General features: G+C 32.7%; 2 protein-coding genes across 8 annotated transcripts in view; one reads left to right on the top strand and one right to left on the bottom strand.

Annotated features, from left to right (window-relative positions):
* Positions 1 to 24611, bottom strand: part of LOC115875878 (uncharacterized protein CG43867) — a 517198-nt gene that overhangs the window by 395878 nt on the left and 96709 nt on the right. The gene's annotated exons all lie outside the window — the stretch shown is intronic.
* LOC115875884 (cytochrome P450 6j1-like) lies at positions 2404 to 19263 on the top strand. Its single transcript, XM_030891444.1, has 8 exons — positions 2404 to 2555; positions 4452 to 4690; positions 11733 to 12110; positions 12242 to 12271; positions 12733 to 12935; positions 13230 to 13442; positions 18046 to 18297; positions 18699 to 19263. Exons 2-8 carry the CDS (start codon positions 4452 to 4454, stop codon positions 18860 to 18862), a joined length of 1479 nt encoding a protein of 492 aa, XP_030747304.1. The 5' UTR covers positions 2404 to 2555; the 3' UTR covers positions 18863 to 19263.

Below are 24611 nucleotides of genomic sequence, written 5' to 3'. Positions count from 1 at the left end.
GTTGAAGCCATCCAGCTAGCTACTCGACAACACAACCCACATCAGAAGGCTTAAACGGATCAAACCCTTGGAACTGGTTAATATGTGTTAGTGAAAAGGCAAATAGTGCTTGTGTACGCGATAATATTAGTGTAATTAAGTTAATAGAAGAAAATAAGGAACCCTAGTGAGTAAGTGCTTAGTATGTTAGAAAAAAATTGCTTATTGATCTATATTAGATCAGATTGTAATTATTGTAAATTCCCTCCAGGGTAATTTCCTAATAAAAAAAATTATAGAAAATGACATTCTGAATAGAACGACATCATACGATATCAAAACGATATCATATGTCAACTTTTGACATTTTCGCTTAACAAAATAGTATTTTAAATTTCACTCTAAAGTGCGTTGACACGGGGTGTTCATACGGCAATGTGATTTGAAATATCAAATATGTGGTACCAAATTATTCGTTAAAAATTGATTTTTCCAAATATAATGAGCAACTCTCGTTTGATTTGTAAAGTTGATCTATCATTAAGAATATGATTTGGACATCTTTTCACCGGCCTGGACAAGACACGAAAAACGCTAGACGATGAAATCCATTTTTCCAAAGCACCTTGATAAAATAAGTGGTTTTAAGTTTAACTCTCAATTGAAATTTTAAATATTTTTTTTATTATACTAGTATAATATTTATTTATATGTGTTATATTAATATTGATTTTTTATCGTCGATAATAATTGACAATTTAGATATACTAAGAATAGCTCTCGGCTGTACCTCGGCAAGTATTAGCCGTAGGGCTTACGGAAAAAAAATATTTGTAACTAAAGAGGCTATGAGAAATTGCTGGAAATTATTTTGAAGTTTGTAAAACGGCCGCTAGAGGGCGCAACTGCTATGGAAAATAAGAAAATAGAATTTTTACAAAATTTTGCCTAGATAATGGGTACTATAAATAATAGCTTAATAATCTTCAGTAAATTTTAGATCTTTTTTGTTAAAACGATTTTCCTCTATCTGCTAAAGTAAAATGGTGGGGGAAGGTTAAATCTATATTTATTTAAATGTTAATAACTCCGGACTGGAAGATCAGAATCCAATAAACGAGAGCTCGTTTAAAAGAGCGTTTCTTACTCTATAGTATACCATTTTTTTCAAAAAAGTTAAATACGCTAGTACAGGGTGGCCCATCGAAAACGTTCCGCAAGACATAACGACCAGGATATATTTTTTTTAAAAATCCAAAAACACGTCAATTTTGTTTGTGAGGGGGACAACTTTTGCCCTAAAAATGATTGCAAAATCTTCAACTCTCTAAGCGGGGGTGTCATCCACCAACTTTTTTCAAACGGGAAGGGGGGTCAAGTGGCACCGTAATGAAAAGAGCTTTCTATTCTTTATATTTCCCCGCTTCGTTTTTGAAAATCGGTCGAGTCATTGAGAAAATATGAAGGATTGAAATTTGAAAAGTCGATTTAAACATTTATCAGAGTAAATGATAAGGATAAATTCCTTCGACCAATCTGCTGTTTTTTCTTATTATTTCTAGATGTTTACGCATTTTTTCACTTGCCACAAGGTTTTGGCAATCAGTTTTGGGGCAAAAGTTGTCCCCCCCACAAACAAAATTGACGTGTTTTTGGATTTTCTGAAAAAAAAATTACCCTGGCCGTTATGCCTTGCGGAACGTTTTCGATGGGCCACCCTGTATATGTAATTTTAGCTGATAGTAAAGAGCAGTAAAAGCTTAAAAAGTCAGCGAAAACCGTATCTTGATATCTTCTTTCAAACCGAAGATATTGGCAAAAATATAATAAATACCAAAAAATAAGCCCTTAATTACCTTATTTTTACCATTCTAACAAAAAAAAATAAGATAGAAACAGTTAGTTTATTTTAAAATCGACGAAATACCAGAATATCATAATACCATATTATGTATTAATATCTAATAATTAAGATATTAATAACAGTGAACAAGAAATGATGATTCAGTGAAGTTATGGTAGGCTTCGGAAAAAAGTTGCTTTTGACGTAATAATATAAACGTTAAATTGTTATTAGATCAACATTTTGATAGTCTTTTATCTTTTGATTCCTGTTTTAAAATGCCAACAACTTCAAGTACTTCAAATAATAAAGGAATTTAAAAGGCAATTAAAAGATAAAAAAAACGCTGCTAAGACTATCAAAATGTTTTCCCCCATGGCTAATTTAGCTAAATTCTTTCTATATTATAGAATAATGAGAACCCATTATGATGCTTAAGACATAAATTTTGATAATAATTTCCTAAATATAATACATGAAGAGCATAAATAAGTATAAAATTAAACTGACCATGAATAGGCTCTATTTTCGAGCCGCCCGCCGCTGATGATAATTATTGCAAAATAAATATATTTTTCCGAATATGTATTTATGTTGATACAACAATCAGTGTTGTCGTAATTAGCTACTATGTATTTAAATCGTTTGAAATCGCCAGTCTACTTATTAAGTGTTTTAAAGTTTGTGGTTTAAAGTTTTAATAAGAACTACAGTTACTTAGATCTAAATTAAGGTAAGAAAGACATACTTACTAATTCTTGACCAGCTTGATATTTTTCATTAAATATGCAATTTTTTTTCATACCACTTTTTAATTAACAAATAAACAAAAATAATAATTAATCAAACTATACAGGCTGGTCTATACATATAAAAAGTAAAGTGTAAGCAAGGGTACTATTTTATAATTATTGGAAATTGGGACCCTACCAGTTTCCATATCTACAACAGCCTTTAATAATTAAACAAAAGGAATTAGTAAAATAAAATCAACAAAATTACTAGTAACATTATTATACAGGGTTAGTTTTCTAAGATGTTCTCTATGGGTATCTCGGAAACTACTAGAGCTAGAGATAGACAGTCGGTTAAATAGGGAAACAATTATATAAATGGATAAATACGCGCCTTCCAGATTTCTGAAAAAGTTCATGGCTTACTAGATATTTCGAAAAAAAAAACAAATTTCGGCTATTTTAAAAATTGTTCCTTACTCCATTATAATTTATTTTAGACAACAAGTTTTCAGATAAAAGTTGTAGATAATCGCATCCTTAATGAGACTGTGTCCTCCGTTTTTTTAAAGCCTGTAATTTTTGACACATGACACAAACATATGTTTTTTTTAATGGAAAGCATAGTTGGCCATGGCTTCATAAAAAGCGCCATTTTGAAGCTTTTCGGCGATATAAGCTATAATATGTTTTTTTTTCGAAAAATTACTGAGTTTGGGTTATAGCCAATTCTCATCATTTTAAAACAATTTCACTTAGTTAGCCACGGAAACAAATTTAATCGTCAATCGTCGTTGCTTTCAGAAATGCGAAACTGTCACATCCAAACTTTGTAAATTCAAATAAACAAAAATTGTAAACATATATCTTTCAAATGAAGAAAAGCTTGTAGGATTATTGGTTAAACTTCTCTTAGCCATACATTTTCGAGGATAACGTTACTTACGTTTTTTAGAGAACGGTTTTCAAGACATGTTAGAAAAGTTAAATTTAGATACTGGCGGACCAATAATGTGGTTCCAACATGATTTTCATTATGACACCCTCTCCTTCCCCCCATAATGAAAGAAATGTTAAAAAAAATTTTATATCATAATTATGCAAACTCAGGGATAGGAAGAGGTGAACCAATTGCATGGGCCTTCTCGATTATCTGACCGATTCATTTTAGATTTTTTTATGTGGTTTTTATGTTCACAACAATGTTTACAAAATACCATGAATTAAGAGAGGCACAAGAAGAGGCGGCACGGGGGAAGTTTAATAAAGTCGACCGGTCGTTCTGGGAGAATAGCTAGTAGATAATTCAGTTTTATTATTATATTATTTTATTTATTTTATTATTTTTTTTTCAAAAGATGCATTTATGTGCTCGAAACAATGGCGGGTTTTTTGAACATTTTCTAAAATAAGTTATATAAGTGTATGTAGTGATATTATTTTTTTAAGTTTTAGTTTGTGTAATGTAAATTATGAAGAACAGTTTAATAATATATTCTCCCTTTTTATAAGTTATAAATCATAACAGAATAAGAACATCATGCAATCTAAGTGAAATTGAAATTGAATTTAACTTTTCTAACATATCTTGAAAACCGTTCTCTAAAAAACGTAACAGTCACCGGTCAACGTATCCTCGAAAATGTATGGTCAAGAAAAGTTGAACCAATAATCCTACACACTTTTCTTCATTTGAAAAATTCATATTTGTAATTTATGTTTATTTTAATTTACAAAGCTTGAATGTGACAACTTCACATTTATGAGAGCAAAGACGATTAAACTTGTTTCCATGGCTAATCTCCTACAAATTATCTATATCTCTCCAACATATTTTGGAATAATAGTTACGAGTCACTGACGTCACTGTATACTAAGTACGGTTATTTTTTCAGATGTTCGTATTTTGGTCGGTCTTCTTAGGCTTATTGGCCATAACGTATTTCTTGATATACAAATACGTTACGAGGAACTTCTCATTTTGGAAAAACCGAAAAATATTCTACATAAAGCCTACACCTTTCTTTGGAAACCTTTTACCAGTTTTTACAATGAAGACCACCATTGGAGACTTAATCATGGACTTCTACAAGCGCACTGAAGATGACTACTTCGGAATATTCGTTTTGGACAGGTCAGTCTTAAAATACTCTAGACAAATAAATCAACCACAATACACGAAAACGCTAGATCATAAATATATACCGGCTGTTTTTCAGAAATAGCTCACCCTTATAACTGTTTTATTTTTTCAAATAAAAAAAACAAGTTTTGGAATTTATGTATGTGACATAAATCAGAGTTCATTCAAGTATTCAATTAGTTTCGGTCACTTCCTGTTTCACCGGAAATAACTAAAACTTTTGATTTTTAAATGGCACCATATCTTTCTATATTTACTTTTTTTTTGAATGACATTCTGAATAGAACGACACATCAAGTGACACATCAGATATCAACTCTTGACATCTCAGCTTAAAAAATAGTATTCTAAATTTCAATCTAAAGTGCCATAGCCAGAAAACGAAAACATGAATTCGGAAAAAAATAGTGTCAAATAGTGTCATTGTTTTGAGTGGTTGGATTGACCCAGAAAAGTAACATACCAAAAGTCCCCAGTCATACACCTTGTGCGTGAACCGCGGGGGGAGGGGGAAGGGGTGAAAAAGACCGGTTTATAGGTTTTTTGTTATTATCTCGAAAACTAAGCATCCTAGCGAAAAAAGTTCTATACAAAATGAAAGTAAGTTTAATTGTTCACAAAAAAGGTTCTATTCATTTTTTCACTGTGAGCTGTAGTTAAGGGTAGGGATGTCGCAAAAATAAAATAAGTCGATATTTTGAATCGATTCAAGATCGGACATAACAAGATCGATCCTGAAAAAAATCGGTAACCAAAGATCGATCTTATTAAATATCGATATTCGATTCTGAGGGTGCAGCCACACTATCCTAAAAACGGCGTATCGGCGTAACGGCGTAATGACCTTGAATAGATTTCCAGTAATTCTATTGGCTGAAACATTCATCTGTCAGAAATTTTATCTGTCAAATTCATCTGTCAAAAATTTCAGCCAATAGAATAACTGGAAATCGATTCAAAGATCGTTACGACGACCACACCTTAGATAGTGTGGCTGCAACTGAATGTATCGGTGTACTGGTATAATAAAAAATACGATATAATCATAAAAATTAGATACATAAAAATCGTAAAACCGTTTATTAACACATTTAAAATTGAAACTGAATAACTGTCATCCCAAACTGAATCAGAAACACCCACAAACCGAGACATACTTGTAAAAATTAAAAATACTATAACAATATTAAAATATAATTATTCGGCTTTTTGCATGCTTATGATGATTTTGACACAGAATATGTACCGGTAAATTCTGTAATTTTGATATATCAGTCGGTTGGAAAGAAGCTAAAATCAGAAAATATTCTGTTATCTAAAATATAAAAATATGGGAATCACCGACAAAAATCTGACACCTAATATCAAAGTGGTAAACAGACATTGGCGCATGCGGTAGCGAGCACTTACACTTAATTTTTCATTGCTAGATGGCGGAATTTTGGAGTTGTTATTAGAGATGCACCGGAATCAAATATTCAAGCAAAACTAAAGTGTTTTTTTGGTTACCGTTTTTTTATTCTAACAAATAAATAAACCTGTAAAAATGTATAAATAAAATCGATCTTCGATGTTGAAAAAAAATCGATTCTACCAAAAGATCGTTTGATAAAAATCGATCGATTTTAATCGATATTTTCGGCAAAAAGATCGATCTTCGATTAAAATCGATTCGAATCATGCATCCCTAGTTAAGGGGGTATAATACTTTGCAAATACGAATAGGTGGAAAAAACGTGTATTGTGGAAGATTAACACTTAACACAAACCAGAATTTTTTTTATAAGTATATACCTAGGTATTTAAGTTATATAAAGGAAAATAAATTTCTTGCAGTTTTTAGGTGTACAGGGTTGTTCACCACATACGACACGGAGTATTGTAACTAAACGATTAGATTTTTACAAATTGTAAGTTTTGGGTTCGTTGAACGACTATTAGAGCTACAATTTAAAAATATTTTACAAGATACAGAGTGTCCCAAATAAGTAAAAAATATTATAGTTGTATTTTTTTAAATGGAACACCCTGTATATTATTCTATTTTTGGATTCTACGTTTGAAATAAAGGTAAATTTGATTAAGGTTTATCACACTTAAACCTTACCGTTTATGAAATATTTTCAATTTTATGAAATTGCAGTAAAATTTTTAAGGCTTCATTTCTCCAAGGGTATCAAAGTTTTTAATACTAAATATTTACTGAAGATTATTTATTGATCAGATATTGTGTTGCAATAATAAAACTTTTACTACCTTATACAGAGTGTCCAAAAATTCATATTAAATAATTACTAGCTTTCAACGGCAATAACTTCTTTAATTTATATATATTTTAAGTGAATCAGATGCACAATGAAATTGTCTATCAAATTGTATTATACCATTTTTTACCCATCTCTTCAAGTTTTCATAGAAAACGATTTTTTTTATAATTTAGACCTCATTAATCACTATGCCCATGGAATATTGACATTTTAGCTTATTTTTAAAGATGTAACAAATTTTCAAAGGGTACAGATACTAAAATTGTCGATATAGTGGCTTATTTAATTAAAAAATTAAAAATACCGTTTAAATATTTTTTTGTTAAAGAGGACCAATTAATATGATCCCAGTATTCAAACTACATTAATTGACTGTTTACGTTGATTAATAATAATTGCTCCAAATACTAAAAAACTGAATTTTGTGTGTGTATTAGACAGTGTGGTAAAAAGTAACACCTTATAAATTTTATTTCATTTTTTGACGAATGCTTATTTATAAAAACTGAGACGTTCATTTTCATAACTTATTTTTATATTGATTTCTGGGCCAAATCCACATTTATTTAGAATACTTTATTAATTAAAACAATTTAAGTATGTAATTAACTAATTTTTGGTGTTTTTGGTCGGAAATGTCAATATTCCATAGGTATAGTGATAAATGAGGTCTAAATTATAAGAAAATGCATTTTCTATAAAAACTTGAAGAGATAGGTAAAAAATGGAATAATACAATTTGATAGACAATTAAATTGTGCATCTATTTCAGGTAAAATATATAGGGTGTTCTATTTAAATTAACCAAGTTATTGCCGTTTAAAGCTAGTAATTATTTAGTATAAATTTTTGGACACTCTGTATAAGGCAGTAAAATTTTTATTATTGCAACACAATATCTAATCAATGAATAATTTTCAGTAAATATTTAGCATTAAAAACTTTGATACCCTTGGAGAAATGAAGCCTTAAAATTTTTACTGGAATTTCATAAAATTGAAAATATTTCAAAAATGGTAAGGTTTAAGTGTGATAAACCTTAATCAAATTTACGTTTATTTCGATCGTAGAATCCCAAAATAGAATAATATACAGGGTGTTCCATTTAAAAAAATACAACTATAATATTTTTTACTTATTTGGGACACTCTGTATCTTGTAAAAATATTTTTAAATTGTAGCTCTAATAGTCCTTCAATGAACCCAAAACTTTTTGTAAAAATCTAATCGTTTAGCTACAATACTCCGTGTCGTATGTGGTGAACAACCCTGTATAATAATTAGGTATATAATAAAATTATATAACCAGAATTTTTTTTTATAAGTGTATACCTAAGTATTTAAGTTATATAAAGGAAAATAAATTTCTTGCAGTTTTTAGGTATATAATAAAATTATATAAGAGTTTCTTGCCTTGAACTGCTAATATAGAAATTAATTCCACGCCATGTTTGACATAATATGGATCGACCTTCTCTCACTACCGGTTTCGGGGCCCTACCTCATCATCAGGTGAGCTTGGGTCGTTTCCACAATATGTCGAGCACAGCGCAGAGTATATAAACACGACCTGTCGTAAAGTAGCGGTAAGATATTAAGTCCCGCATCGCGAGATTTTCCATTATATAATTTGGGCTAGCCGAAAAAAGCCTTTATTTACTATCGATAGTTGTACTTCGGTGGTACGAAAGTACTACCATTGCACGCAGGCCACTATCTCGCGATGCGGGACTTAATATCTTACCGCTACTTTACGACAAGTAGTGTTATATACTCCGCGCTGTGCTCGACATATTGTGGAAACGACCCAAGCTCACCTGATGATGGGGTAGGGCCCCGAAACCGGTAGTGAGAGAAGGTTGATCCACATTATGTCGAACACAGCGTCGAATTAATTACTATATTAGCAGTTCAAGGCAAGAAACTCTTATATAATTTTAAGTATTTAAGTTTATATATGGCAATATCAAGTACTTTATTGTTCGAGTTCATCGTCAAAGTTATCATCAAATGCGTCGCCGTTGATGCCGATGATTGGAGGACCGTTGCACGGTGAAGTATTAGCATGAAAAAGGTGATCGAAATTCGAAAAGGCAAAGGTGTTTAAGATTTCCCAAAAAAAGATAAATGATAAGTTAAATCATGTCTGCCATGAATGGCGTTGCTATGGGTCTGTTAAGTAAATAAATTTTATGTTTAAGATTATAAATTGTTGTTGTTCTTGTGCTCTTTTTACGTTTATATTATTGTTTTCATTGAAAATGGCTCAGCAAGCTGCAGGTATGTATTCTACAAAAACATATTATTTATTTTGATATTCTCTATACTAACGATTTTTTTTACAACTAAAAGTTAGGCGTTCAGAAAATTTGATTAAATTTGTGACATTTTTATTATACTTAGAGATTTAGTTGCGCATTTCGAAGAATTCAGCATATTGTCTATATACGTTTTACTTAGTAAACAATGAACTTTCATACAGTAAAATAAAATACTGCGACTTTTTGCGACTTTGCTGATAAAATGAGAAAAACATTCTTGGTTTCCTCTAATTTGCAAATCAGTGATATACTAATGCGAGGTGTAAACCTCGATGGCATTGTTGTTTACAAAGCGATCGCATTAGTGCCATTAGCAGTATAGCACAATTTGGTATTAGTATCGGCTTTAGTGCTATGGGCATTGGTCGCGGATCAGTCGTAGCATTAGTAGTATTAGTTGCGATATTACTACTGGTATTAGTGGCATTGACCGTGGAAACACTGGAACAGTGATTTTTCTTTCTTTTTTTTTAGAATCGACGAATTATCCTTTATTTTGTTCATATTATTTCCTCTTTAATTGAAAATAGCAATAATTTATATAAGGTCTACATAAAAAATTTCTATCAACTATTGCTGTCAAATACCCCACTGTGCGTTGGTACACGAAGCGCGGCAACTACTGCACACAAGCGAACAGGGTATGCCTGCTTTACGGCACCCGCAACCAGTCTTGCACCAGCAAAATATATTCGGGACAGATTCGGGCGCAACTGGATCCGTGCTTGTGACAGGGATGGGGAAGCCGTCCAACCCATTCAACCATCCCCAAGCAGTTGACTCCTGCTGCTGATTTCCATGCAGCCAGTGCTGAAGCTGCAAATGATAATTAATTCGTTGTTGGCCATTACAGTTATTACAAAATAAATGTTAAGGTAAAGAAAGCATATATTGACACAAACCTGCATATAAACTCTGAGGGAGTGCTGGCGAGCAGCGCCTCTAGTAGGGGGAAGAGCCGCAAAATCAGGCCTTGGCTTTGTTGACGCTTTAACAAAGGCCTAGTGTCGTACCCGGCTCAGGTCTGCTCCTTTTTGGGCCTGGTACAATGCCAAAAAAAGCAGCTCTCCTGCATCAGCTACCATGTCCTATGTTGCTAAGGGATCAGAGAAGACTTTGTAAATGTCTGAGACCTCCTCTTCAGCCTTTAAAAATACTTTAACCACTCGTCCCTTGCTCTTGTTATAAATAGCGAGGGTAGTATCACAACCGCTGAACGAATGGTGTAACAGAATGGTCTTCGCCTATGGCAGCTTTTGGAGGTTGGCGACATTATACCAACGTGACTCCACCTTTCCCCCGCTTGGCTTAAAGAAAAGCATCTCTTTCTCAGAGGGAGTTAATGCAATAAGCCACACCAACAGGTCTATATCCTCCCCTATGACTGTCACAGTTTGATGCTGGTTAGCTGCCTGCAAACCACAGCTTACGATTTTGGTATCAGCGTCTCCTGTGGCTACTACTGCTATTAGTCCTTGAGCTTCAATTTTTTTTGCAAGAAAGTTGATGAATCTCTTCACTACTGCTCCTAGCGAAAAAATGACAAAATGAGGACCTTTTTTATAAACAATTGAATTTACTTTCATTTTGTATAGAACATTTTTTTCGCTAGGATGCTTAGTTTTAGAGATAATAACGAAAAATATATAAACCGGCCCTTTTCATCCCTTCCCCCTCCCCCACGGCTAACGCACACGGTCTATGGTTGGGGACTTTTGGTATGTTACTTCTAAGGGTCAACCCTACCATTTAAAACAATAATTTGTTTGACACTATTTTTTTCCGAATTGCGGTATTTTTTGGTGTTCGTTTCCTGACCCTGGGATAAAATCACTACATAACTTTTTTATCAAGGAGCATTGAAAAAATAAATCATCTAATATTCCCTGGACAGTTCAAAGTGACCAATTGAATTTTTACTCATAAATCATTTTTTTAGTATTAGTTTGTATATTGTTGGATTTTCTTGCTATTCAGAATTAAATTTTCATAAACACTGCTATGACCAGCTATGACACTCTATATTGAAATTTAAAATACTATTTTCTTTAAGCGAAAATGTCATGAAAGTAGTGCGTCAAATTTCAAAAGTTTACATATAAGATGTCAATGTAACTTTCTATCAAACAGAGTAAAAAAAATATCGAGAGTACCATTTAAAAATAAAAAATTGCAGTAATTTCCGGTAAGACAGGAAGTGAGGGAAAACAACTGAATGATTTCACAACACTGTACTGATTTATTTCCAACCAAATAAACAAAAATAAATTATTAGTTAAGAAGAGAAAGTCATAACCCAAAATGATGTTGATAAAATTCGTTAATAAATTTAAAATAAGTTGTTTTCAACTCATTTTCCAACTAGATAAGGACCTATAAGTGTTGTATAAAAAATGTTAAAAGTGTTATGTGTTTAAAAGATTAACTAATTTAATTTTTATATAGGCCGGTCTTAGTCGTCAGATCTCCCAAGCTTGCCAAAAATATTATGTTGAAAGATTTTGCCAGTTTCCACAACAGGGTGATCACCACTTCAGACAAGGACCCAATCCTATCCAACATGTTGTTTTTCAATAAAAGATCCATGTGGAAAGTGATTCGTGCCAAGTTAACACCTGTTTTCACATCAGGAAAGCTCAAAGCAATGTTGCCAGTGATTATACAAGAAAGTGAAGCTTTAAAATCTTATATTGATGGAAAATTGTTAGGTGTTCCTAATGTAGAAACTAAAGAAGTTTGTGGTAAATACTCCACCAATTTGATCGCTCTCACTGCTTTTGGAGTGGACGCCAAGTGTTTTGAAAACGAGAATGCGGAATTCAGGTAAATAAAAATCCATATTTGTAGCTAAAAATAAAACTAGTAGTTACAAGTATAGTTACAAATATAGTTACAAGTATAGATAAAAAATATACGTAATATATCATAATTTTTTTTTGCGTTTTTATTTTCAGAGCAATTGGTAAAGCTATTTGGGAAACGTCGTAAGTATTCTTAACTAAGTAAGTTTTTTTTATGGGATTCTTCTTTGGGATTCTCCGACGGAGGCAGCACCGTCGGAAAATGCACCAAGCTCATAGACTGATTTAAATAAAATATTTTAAAATGGTGTATTTACAAAAAAATTGCGAACTTATTTTTTGGTTTTCTTTATTGAGTATGTTATTGATAAAATAATTAATTTAAAACAGTAGACAGCAAAAAAGGTAAAGAGGTATATAAATTATTTACGTGTAACGGGTTATTTAAAAAAAACTGGGTAGTGCGCGACTGATGGAGAAATCTGAAAAAACAATATTTTCCGCAAAAAGCTCCGCTTTGAAAAAAGTTTTTACTGGTCCAAAAATTTTCCTAGCCAACAAAACAGGCCTTTTTCAAGACGTAAAAAAATGTTATAATGTAACAATGTTACCTATTCAAAACTTATGTATACGTTCTTCTTTAGATTTTCAAATGCCGTAAGACAGTTGGGTTCAAATTTTTTTCCTGGTCTTATCAACACCTTCGGCATCTCCTTTGTGAGTGGCAAATTGATCAAACAAATGAAATCGATAATAAATAGCGTAATCAACACAAGAAATCAACTGAACCAAAACAAAGGCAACGATCTTATTGACATTTTGAGAGGCATGGATGGAGCAAACATGTGTAAGTACAATATGATCGAAATAAAACGGCGTCAGCAATGGTAAATGTCACTTTTTTAAAAACTATATGGGGATGACTGTCATTGATCGTCATTTCCAAGCCAACTAGACGCCGTTTTTTTTCGATCATACGGTATTAAGTAGATTAATAGAGTAAGTACCAGGTGACCAACTAAGAATGGACAATGGAATTACTAAATCGGCCAAAAGAAACTTCTAAAATTTCATTTGAAATTCAAAAAATGTCCACTGGACAACTCATTTGTTGTGTCTAATCTAATAATGACTTTTTAAGCTAATGACATGATTCTGGCTCAAGCAGTTCAATTTTTCGTCGCAGGATTTGATACAATCAGTTCCACTATGAGTTTCACCTTGTACGAGCTCGCCATGAACCAAGATATTCAGGATAAGCTAAGGTTAGAAATCAAAGAAAATCTCGAAGCAAATCATGGTGTGACGTATGACGGATACAACGAAATCAAGTACCTCGACATGGTCATTTCAGGTAATAATTGATAATAATGAAGTCCCCCCCCCCCGGGTTGCCACGTTCAAAATGTTTCCCACATCTGTAGCTCCTATAATAAAAAACTTACGAATTTTGTATAAATGCCAACCTAAAGTATATAAACTAATCGAAAAAAATTAAGGATATTGTGTTTTAGCTAGGAAGAAAATTTTTCAGAAAAAATGTGTTATAACTATTAATACCTATGTCGTTTGTGTTTAAAAAAAATAATGTTTGTAAACATAAAAAATTGTACCCAAACAAATAAAAAGCATTATCATCAGAAATGTACATTTAATTTTTGTTGAGGATAGAACTTGTTTGCGTGTTGCTAAGCGGCAGTTTGCGATATTGTGGTTATTCTGTCATCGATAATATGAACAGACGTCATTTAACAATAGAGGAAGCAAATCAAGCCATTGGGTTGGTTCTAAGCGGTGCGCGACAGATCGATGTGGCTGATCGATTTAAAGTCACCTAAAGTGTAATTTCTAGGCTTAAAAACCAATTTAATGAGACTGCTAGACAATGCTAGGGAAAACCGAAGCTTACTGAGAGAAGCTAGAATGGATCCTGCAAGAAACTACACGTTGCTCAGCCAGGACTTTTGGCTGCCAGCAGAGTACGTATTACCCATCGGACGGTCTTAAAACGATTAAAAAAAGCAGGTTTACATTGCTATAGGCCTATAACACGCCCTCCGAGTAAAACCGCGAGAGTCAGGTTGAGGTCGTAAAGTTCAACGTTTGCTCTGGTGTAATGAAAGAGCTAACTGGAATGATGAGTGGTATACTGCAATGTTCAGCGATGAAAGCCGCTTTTCTCTTTGTACTGACAGACGTACAATTCATGTCTGGGGACTAAGAAATACAAAACTTAACGACCGATATGTTCAAGAAGGGCATCCCTTTGGAGTGTGTAGTTTGGAGGTCCAATGGTCTGGGGTGGAATTTTCTACGGAGGTCGAACGGAATTGTATGTCAGTGAAGGTACCATGACAGGTAAAATTTATGCTGACGACATCATTGGAGGATCACGGAGGACGTCTTAAAGATCGCGCACACTATACCTACACGGACCAGTACGGACCAGCACAGCACAAACCTGCATCCTGCATGACGTCGCACACTTTACCGCCACAGACCAGCAACATAAGCGAGAGTTTGGTTTGGTTTGGTTTCGAAAAAAGTACAGTTGTCAAGGCTCAACTACTAGAGCGTGCAACAAAGAAGTATTGAAAATGAGTAGTTCAGACGAAGAAATTATTATTTTAGCCATGTTGTGTGAAGAAGAGGAGGAAGAGAAGGAAGCTAAGAAAAAAAGAAGATTTTGGGTTCACCCTATAAATCAAAAGAGAAAGAAATATGGCGAATTTCATCATTTGTTTCCTGAATTAAAAAGATTCGAAGAAAAGTTTTTCCAATATTTTCGAATGTCACAAATCAAATTTGATTTTTTTTTGCTATCGACTCCCATATTGCATCTTTTCTTTCTTGGTCTCTATATATAAAATGCTTGGCTCGTATCGCACAGCTCTGGATACTTTTGTACCAGTAAAATAAGCTTTTCTTCATTCATATTTAAAACGATTTTAATGTTCGAACAAAAATAAACGAAATCTAACCTACATCATGCGACTTGAGCCAGCTAGCGTACTCGAAATACTGACGAACCCTTCAATATTTGCATGTTTGTGGAGGTGTGCTGGTTCGCCGGTGCGCACATTAGGTCGGACCAGCACGACCAGGCATAAATATTGCCGGTCATATTTGTCCCTGACCGACACGACCTGTTTTGACGGTCGTGGCTTGTGGCAGTACGTGCTGGTACTGGTCTAGTGTGCTCTACTCTATTAAATAACACGGTCACCTTCACCGGTAGATTTGTCTGGTCCGTGCTGGTCCGTGTAGGTATAGTGTGCGCGATCTTTTATAGGCCTATAGCAATGTAAACCTGCTTTTTTAATCAATTTAAGACCGTCCGAGGGGCAATACGTACCCTGCTGGCAGCCAAAAGGTCCTGGCTGAGCAACGTGTAGTTTCTTGCAGGATCCATCCTAGCTCCTCTCATTAAGTTTCGGTCCTCCCTAGCATTTGTCGACCTTGGTCTACCCTCCCTATGCCTTCTATGACAGATCCAGTCTCATTAAATCGGGTTTTAAGTCTAGAAATTACACTTTCTTTAGGTGGCTTTAAATCGATCAGCCACATCGATCTGTCGCGCACCGCCAAGAAGCAACCCAATGGTTTGATTTGCTTCCTCTACTGTTAAATGACGTCTATTCGTATTATCGATGACAGAATATCCACAATATCGCAAACTGCCACTTAGCAACACGCAAATAAATTCTATTCTAAACAAAAATTAAACGTACATTTTTGATGATAATGCTTTTTATTTGTTTGGGTACAATTTTTTATGTTTACAAACAGTATTTTTTTAAACACATAATTTTTATAACGACATAAGTATTAATAGCTATAACACATTTTTTTCTGAAAAATGTTCTTCTTGGCGAAAACACAATATCCTTAACTTTTTTCGATCAGTTTATTATGATGTATTCAGGAATATATTTTAAATTCAACCGGGTGGCTCAAAAAAACGAAGAAAAACCATTTTATATTTTAGAAAGTTTGGTAAGGAATTGTTTAGTTTAAGATTACGATATTTATAGCAAAATAAATACAGACCAACAATAGTAAACATTTAGTATAGTTTTGATTTCAGAACATTTCTTGTATCTTTAATAATTTTTTAAAAAAGGCTGAGCATTTTTTTTAAATTTATTTATTAATATTTTTGAAACTATCGAAACATATTTAATATCGTAGGATTATGTAAAGTGATTAGAGAGGAAGCCAAAAATGCAATAATATACAAGGTTTTCCATATAAAAAAATCATTCCGATCCACTCACACTTTTTTGAGCCACCCTGTAGAAGTTAAAATATTTTCCTGAAATAATCCTAATATACACTTTAAGTTGGCACTTATACAAAATTCGTAAGTTTTTTTTTTATTATAGGAGCTACAGATGACCGACACATTGTTGCCGGGTCGTAAGAAAAACTTTGAACCATGGCAACCGCTATTTGCGGTTGTGATGAAGTTTTTGATAGGCACCCATCTTTCTGAGAAGAATAATAATGTTAATGTTTTTTTTAGTATCTTAAACTCTTTAGGCATTGCCGTAGTATAAGGGTAAAATTAATATTTTATACAATTTGTAGAATATACAGGCTGTTTCAAAACAAATGCGAAACACTTCAGGGGGCGATTCCTTGTTCAAAATAAAGGGTAGTTTGCTTCATAAACGTTGGGTCAAAAGTCAACCATTAGGGAGATATCGTGGTACAAAGATGGCGGAAAAATAATATTTTTATTCAAAACGAAAAGAGATAGTCTAATGAAATTTTATGGGAGCATTACTGTTACGAAAACACACTTTCTGGTAATTTTTTCACTTTTTTTAAAATGAGTGGAAGGATTTAAAATAAATTACCCTTATCATTCTTGTTAACGAAATTTAAAGAAAAATCTTATCAAACACATGCAAAAAAATTGATTTGGATAGCTTGGTTTATTTAGAAACTTTTTTATCTCTTGTTCTTCTTTGATAAAACTCGCCGATTTGAAATTAAAAAATAACATGTAAAACATTACAAGTCAGGATCAAAAACATTTTTAGATAAAGAATCTAGTGATAATAACGATAATAATAAGAATCTAGATAATAACGTATTGCAGTAGAGTAATGTCAATAAAATAATATTAGAAACATCCTAAAAAGTGACAGCGGCCGACTAGATTTTTTCCTAAAAAAAATAAAGCAGCCCACTAGATTCTTTATCTAAAAATGTTTTTTGTCCTGATATGTAATGCTTTACATTTTATTTTTTAATTTCAAATCGGTGAGTTTTATCAAAAAAACACAAGAGATAAAAAAAGTTTCTAAACAAACTAAACTATCCAAATTAATTTTTTTGCATGTGTTTGATAAGCTTCTTTTTTAATTTCGTTAACAAGAATCATAGGGGTAGTTTATTTCAACACCTTCCACTCATTTTAAAAAAGTGAGAAAATTACCAGAAAGTATGTTTTCATAACAGTAATGCTTCCATAAAATTTCATTAGTCTATCGTTTTTCGTTTTCAAGATAAAGAATAAAAACATTATTTTTCCGCCATCTTTGTACCGCGATATCTCCCTAATGGTTGACTTTTGACCCAACGTTTATAAAGCAAACTACCCTTTATTTTGAACAAGGAATCACCCTCTGAAGTTTTTCGCATTTGTTTTGAAACACCCTGTATACACATATAACCATATTAAATGTATGTTCACAACAGCATAATAATCCTGCAGCCGAATCTTGTACTATTAGTATGACCTGAGTACCTAATCATGTTAAAGTATTTAAAACAGTAATATAGGAAAAAATGTTAACCTTATCTTGATCGTAATCATAAATTTATTTTAAATTATTTAAGACAATGAATGCTTTTGATGCTTTTAGTCATTTATTGAAATGATAAAATATTTCAAATAAAAAGGTGTATATAGTGTTTATAAATAAATTATTGTTTTTTTTTTCTAGAGGCATTAAGAAAATACCCAGTACTGCCTTTCTTGGAAAGGGAATGTACCTCCACCTACAAATTTGAAGGAACAGATCTTGTTGTAGAAAAAGGGCAAGCTGTCTATATCTCTACGTTCGGAATGCAGTACGATGAGAAGTACTTTCCAGATCCAGAAAGATTTGATCCCGAAAGATTCTGTGATAAAAACGAGATAAACAAAGAAGGTTTCTATTTTACACCTTTTGGCGAGGGTCCTAGAATATGCATTGGTAGGTATTACAATAGTATAAAAATTGTAGGTATTAAAATAACATACTATCGAGAAAAAAAAAACGGTGTCAAAGACGGCTAGGGAATGATAATTGATAACAATTTTGGCGAGGTCAAGCCCTAGACGTCATTTTCTTGCCCTATACTCTTCTTTCTTTTTTAATGGCGCTTACTGCCAATTAAGAAGGTCGAAAATTATTTTTATATTGGGTAAAAATAAATTTTAAATGGTGTAGTTTAAAATTACAGATTTTTTTTTTAATATACTAATAACTAGAAACTAGAAACTACGACAGAACTAGAAAATCGGACAGAGTTATTAGTGTGTTGTATTTATTAGCTATTGGTATTTATAGTTGTAGACTAAGGTTTTAAAATATCAAATATTTTTTTTGTTTAGGCAACAGATATGGACTTATGGCAGTAAAAGTGGGTTTAATTGCAATTTTATCAAGGTTCAGAGTAATAAGAAGTTCGAAAACTCCAGAAAAAATTACATTTGAACCTAAAAGTTTTTTGGTTCAGGCATCAGGAGGGATACCACTGCAATTTGCACCCTTATAAATAATCATTATTATATGTCATTCATTTAAGCAAACTGTAGGCATATTGTATTACAAAAATGATTTTTAATTAAAAGTGTAATCAAATTACATATAATATTATAAAAATTTTAAAAGAAAAAATGTCACAAAAAAAATATTTAAATTTTATAAATTTGTTTTTTCTATAAACTTTATTTCCTGACCACGGATTAGGTATACTATAAAAGGCTATAAGTATACAGATAAAAATCTTGTCCCTAATTCGTGGTTCGGAAATTGTTTTTTATGACGGTGAGCAAACGAGTAAAATTTCCTGTGCACAAAAATAAACTCGTTAGAAACCCTGTAAAACATACAAAAACGGGACACCCTGTGCATTCAAAAACAGATAAATTTATAAATAAATATTTAAAAAATGAAGTATAATTTATTTCCTACCGCAATTAACGACATCACAATTACTTTTTTAAACATCACGACGTCATGCATACAAAAAGTATATTAAATGGTATACCTATAGATTTAATCATTTTCACATAATAAAATTATAAATCAAAAAACCCGAAACTAATAATTACTATTGATAATATGGCACGAGTTTAAGAACAAACTATTAAAATGGGTAATTTGTAGATGGAAATTATTTGTCATGCTAGCCCTCAATAGAAACCGCAAAAAAATAATTGTATATTATTGATAAATCTACAGAGTACATCACTTTAAGACATTTCAATTTTAATATTTTTTAGAATATCTCTTAATAATTTTAATAGCTCATACTGTTTTGAAATTGTGTATTTTATTTGCAAATTCAAATTGTCTATTTATTTTTATTGATGAAGTGAAGCAAATGATAAAAAGGCCATAAAGTAGACTTTAACAATGCCAAAATGTTAACATTATAATGAAAGAACAGATAAACTTATAGTCCAGTAAATGAATGTTGAAACCACGGCTTAATTCGTCGACCGAGACTTTTCAGGGTACCTATTCTTGAAAGCGAGAGAAGGGAGTGGTCCCTGGGAGCTCCCCAGCGTTGTTAAGGGGAGTTCCCCAGCGTTGTCAAGGGCAAACATTTTTGTACTATAAATGGTATCGAAATTGTACTTTTTTAAGTGGGATTGTACATTTTTGGTGCAAAAATGTGGGATCATGTGATCTCTCTATTTACTTTTTTACCAAGTTTTGGTACGTAGGGTGCATCCACACTATCCTAAAAACAGCGGAACGGCGTATTGGCTTAACGACCTTGAATCGATTTTCTGCAATTCTATTGGCTGAAATTTTTGCCAGGTGAATTTGACAGATAAAATTTCTGACAGATGAATTTTTCAGCCAATAGAATTGCTGGAAATCGATTCAAGATCGTTACACCGATACGTAATGAGGATGCACCCTCACAGAATTATACACCATATGCTATCCTCCTTTCACGCAGTTGAGCAGCTCTGAAATGTTTAAGAACGCGATACTCTCCCTCCATTCAATTGAGTCATAAAGTTCAGAACTGGTTCCGCGCCATATGGAGGCACCAGGCTATCTCGCACACCTCCTTTCAGAACCGTTCTGAGTAGCCCAGGGCGTAAAGCTCTGGAACTTTAAATCGGAACTCTGGCTCGCAAATGGAGGACAGCAATACAGAAGCTACAAAGAGCTTTGAATAGCATTGGTTAAATGGGAACTAATTGCGTGACGTCACGTTTGACATCGGGACACAATAGATCTCTAAGGTCGCAGTGATTAGCCCCCTTCCTAGTCACCGCACGGATATCAAACTTATGTTTGACATCCGTGCGGCTTGAACAGCATTTCAAGTGATGTATAATTCTGTGCCTCTGCTCCTAGCGACCTGCATTTCAAATCCACGCATCGCGTATCACCGTTCGTCTAAAAATATGTACGTGGGTTTAAGTTTGGGTTAGTTTGTGTTTGAGAAGTAAGAATTGTACATTTTTTCTTGCAATTGTACCTATGTACTCCTTGACTATCATATGTACCCAAAATAGTACAATTGTACCTATTGTAACAACACTGGAGCTCCCGGGGAATGCTCCCTCACTCGACCTCCCTGAAAACGAAATGTCGTATTCTTGAAGTACCGGACGCACCAAGAGGTATAAGGGAGGAAGTAGAATCGGGGAACAGCGTTGCCGGTGTGTACAACCAATAGAATTACAGCAAATCTTGACAGTCAGCGGCTTACTTATTCTATGGTCAGCGACTTCGGCTTGCGTACATCGCGTCTAGAGATATAATTTACTTTAAAACGTAAAATTTCGAACGATTGCAAATGTAGGTCGATTTTTTTTGTGTCCCAAGTCTTTGTGCCTCCCGTAAGATCAACAAAAGGGCTTTTTTGCTTGTCTTGCAGTTTAGTAAAAACAGAAACTTTATTCAGAGACGTATTATTTTCAAATTAAGGACATTAATACAGCGGGTACAAACAAAAACGACTAATATCTAAATTTGAAATTGTTCAAAAATATATATACTTTTTGGAGTTTTTATCCATATTCAAAGCCATATATTCTACTATAACCGTAATTTTTACATAAGAAGACGATTTTTTATTAAGAGGAGATAAATGTTCTCTTTTTTTACCTTAATTTTGGTTCTCAAACAAATGCACATTTACTAATTTTAAAAATGACATGTTTAAATTTCTATCCACCCTGTATAAAACATTTTTACACACATTTGAAGAAACATTTTTATCTATAAATATTAAGTCTGTAGCTTTTTTCGTTTTCCTGTTATTACCGATTCTGAACCGTCCTAGGATTGTGATGCGTATGCGCAGAAGGAAATATGAAGACATTATTTCATTTGCGCATGCGCTGGAGAGTTCTAGGATGATTCAGAATCGATAATAACAGGAAAACGAACAGACCTTGTAACAGCCGAGTAAACAAAAGACATCGTAAATAAATACGGTAAGTTGGGTTAGGTTTGCTCTCTCCCTCGCTTTATAGTACGAGAACTTTTAACTCCCTAGCAACTCCCCAGTTTCTTACTCCCTCCCACAATATTTTTCAAGAATACGGAAACTACCAGTTTTATGATTACCACGCCCGCTTCTCTCGGGAGTTCTACTCCCTGAAACTCAAGAATAGGTGCCCAGAAGCGGGTTGTGTACCTTTTGGAGAGTAGTTTTAGAAAATCACCAAACCAAACCAAAAAATCAGTTTTTCACAAATATCTGCCAAAATGTGCAATTTACAAAATTTTTCTTGGAATAAAAATTGAAGCTTGGGTAGGTACCTACAAAAATGGTCCTTATCATTTTTTGAGTAGAATTTGTAGTTTTCGAGATATTATGCCTCGAACATCCCTGAATTTTATTTCCAAGTTGTAACGCCTACGGAGATAGATTTTTAATAAGCGTGTCATTTTTGATTGATAGGGCAAATTGTTTAATATATCTAACTCGGCTAAAATTATATTTTATGATAATAAAAAAACCGGCCAAACATTCCTTGGCCCAAAAATTTACAAATGTTTACAAACTTATTCATATTTTCACTAGTAATAGCTTATTTGTCAATATTTTTTTAACAGTTGTTCTAGAGTCTCTTTAATTTCTTTTTTTTTTTTTGAAAATTTCAACTTCCTAAAATTTAATGCACCACGTACCTTTCTTTTTTAAATAAATTTCCCTCTAAAACGTTAAAGTCTTGGTACAAAACACTAGACCACCCTGTATACATACTAATTAATATTGCAGGTACAACATAACTTGAATTACGCCTACGACTTAACCTTGAAATTGTTGTATCTTCCTCGTTAAACAACGGACCAAATTTCGGAAAAAATTCAAAAAGATATTTTCATTTAAATACGTACCAAAAAAATATTCCGTTAATAAAAACAAATATTGATTAAAAACATGATATCTTAAGCCAGACAATAAAAAACAGATAAAAAATCTATTTTAGTACATTTAAATAATAAAATTATTATTATTGTCGCTGACTGGTTGAACTACAAAATGTTTTTAAAATTTCGGTAAAAATAATTCACTTTTTATCTTGGCATTTATAAATCCTTTATAAATGTATAGATAAAAGTTTTATAAAAGCTTTATAAAACCTTTATAATTAGGTATAACTATTATACAATACCTACTGTTCTACTCCTGTCAACATAAATCATAAACTTGCCAGCGATCGTATTCATTACGTTATTACTGCTAAATTCATTAGATAGGATATATTATCTTAAAACTAATAATTAAAATAAAAACATTATCATTAATAACCTAACCTCGCATTTGATTTACCTTTTTTTTATAGCTGTCCTGGGTGACAAAAAATAATTTAACCCATAATTAAATGCACTTTTAATTACACCAAACTTACAAGCAAAAAATTACCAAAACCTTGAGTTAAAAAAAATTGGTTTTCGGTGCAATTATGCAATTCAGTTTTCAATTCGCATCATTTGCCTATATGTTAATGAGTGATGGTAAATAATAATACTGGACGTCCTAATAATCTCACTCTTAGTACGGCTTGTACAGCTGCTTCTAGAAGAAGATGGAGACAAAAACGAAGCTCAGTTTGTACAAATTTAGGACATCTGAGTTGAGCAACAGGAAAACAAAAATGGTCTTTTGATTACCTTTCTCTATTAGTCTAGAGCTCCCAACGTTTTCGAGAAAGTATTTTAAGACGTCTGGCTCTTTGATATATCTTTTACTATGCCCTCTGGAACAGCATGCGGCCCGTCTGGTTGCCGATAACCGTTGCGTTCACTACTGCGCATCGGAAGAAGATCCTATATTTTTTATTAATTTAGTCCTATAAATTCTAGTACCTATTGAATATAAACACTTAACCCTATATACACTTTTTATTTTATTTTCGTTTATATTCTGATAGTAAAGTATTAAATAATTCTGGTAATTAAAAAAAAACAAATATATAATACTTTACTATCAGATTATAAACGAAAATATAATAAAAAAGTCTATGCCCTGACCCGGATTCGAACTCTGAATCATCGGTTCGTGGTCGGAAACTCAACGCACTGCGTTATGGAGACATGTTCGTTTCCAAATTAAAAATATAGGATCTTCTTTCAATGCGCAGTAAGGAACGCAACGTTTACCGGCAGCCGGGCGGGCCGCATGCTGTTGTAGAGAGCATAGTAAAAGATATATCAAAGAGCCAGACGTCTTAAAATACTCGTTTTTCCAACGTTGCTAGCTCTCGTACTATATGTTACTACCTTACTACAAAGGTTCATGTTTTCAGAACACCTAATATCTCTAGTACCCTAGAACTATGAATGCAGAGGGCAAAATAATCGTGTTTACCACATCAAACAGAAAATACTAATAATATATTTTTAAATTATCCATGTCACTTTATTCATTTACTACCATATGATCGAGAAAAAACGCCGTCCAGTTGGCTTGGAAATGACGATTGATGACATTCCCCATATAATTTTACATATGTAAAATATATATAAAATATGTATAAAAATATGTATAATTTTACATATGTAAAATTATATGGGGATAAAATAACAGGGATCTTCATTTCATAGCCATCCCTGACGCCGTTTTTTTTCATCATATTCTACTTGGTTATACAAACCATAATGTCACTCTAGTGCAAATATAGTACCAGTAAAAATATTGGTAGTTAATTAAAAAGACACTCTGTATAAATAAAATGGAATTTTAGTTGTGACGTATTTCAATTTTACTAGTTTTACAAAATCCCAATTGCAGTACTATACGAAGAAACAATCGATAAGCA

Source organism: Sitophilus oryzae, unplaced genomic scaffold, assembly GCF_002938485.1.
Source record: "Sitophilus oryzae breed Bouriz unplaced genomic scaffold, Soryzae_2.0 scaffold_1396_pilon_pilon, whole genome shotgun sequence".
NCBI classification, from domain to species: Eukaryota; Metazoa; Arthropoda; class Insecta; order Coleoptera; family Curculionidae; genus Sitophilus; species Sitophilus oryzae.
This window is presented reverse-complemented; position numbering and strand designations above follow the sequence as displayed.

Bases quoted from the DNA above. Each gene is read 5' to 3' on its own strand.
- LOC115875884 (XM_030891444.1), top strand. From the start codon at position 4,452: ATGTTCGTATTTTGGTCGGTCTTCTTAGGCTTATTGGCCATAACGTAT. The intron at 12,272-12,732 runs GTAAGTATTCTT...GTTCTTCTTTAG, and splicing joins AAAGCTATTTGGGAAACGTC to ATTTTCAAATGCCGTAAGAC. The intron at 13,443-18,045 runs GTAATAATTGAT...TTTTTTTTCTAG, and splicing joins CCTCGACATGGTCATTTCAG to AGGCATTAAGAAAATACCCA.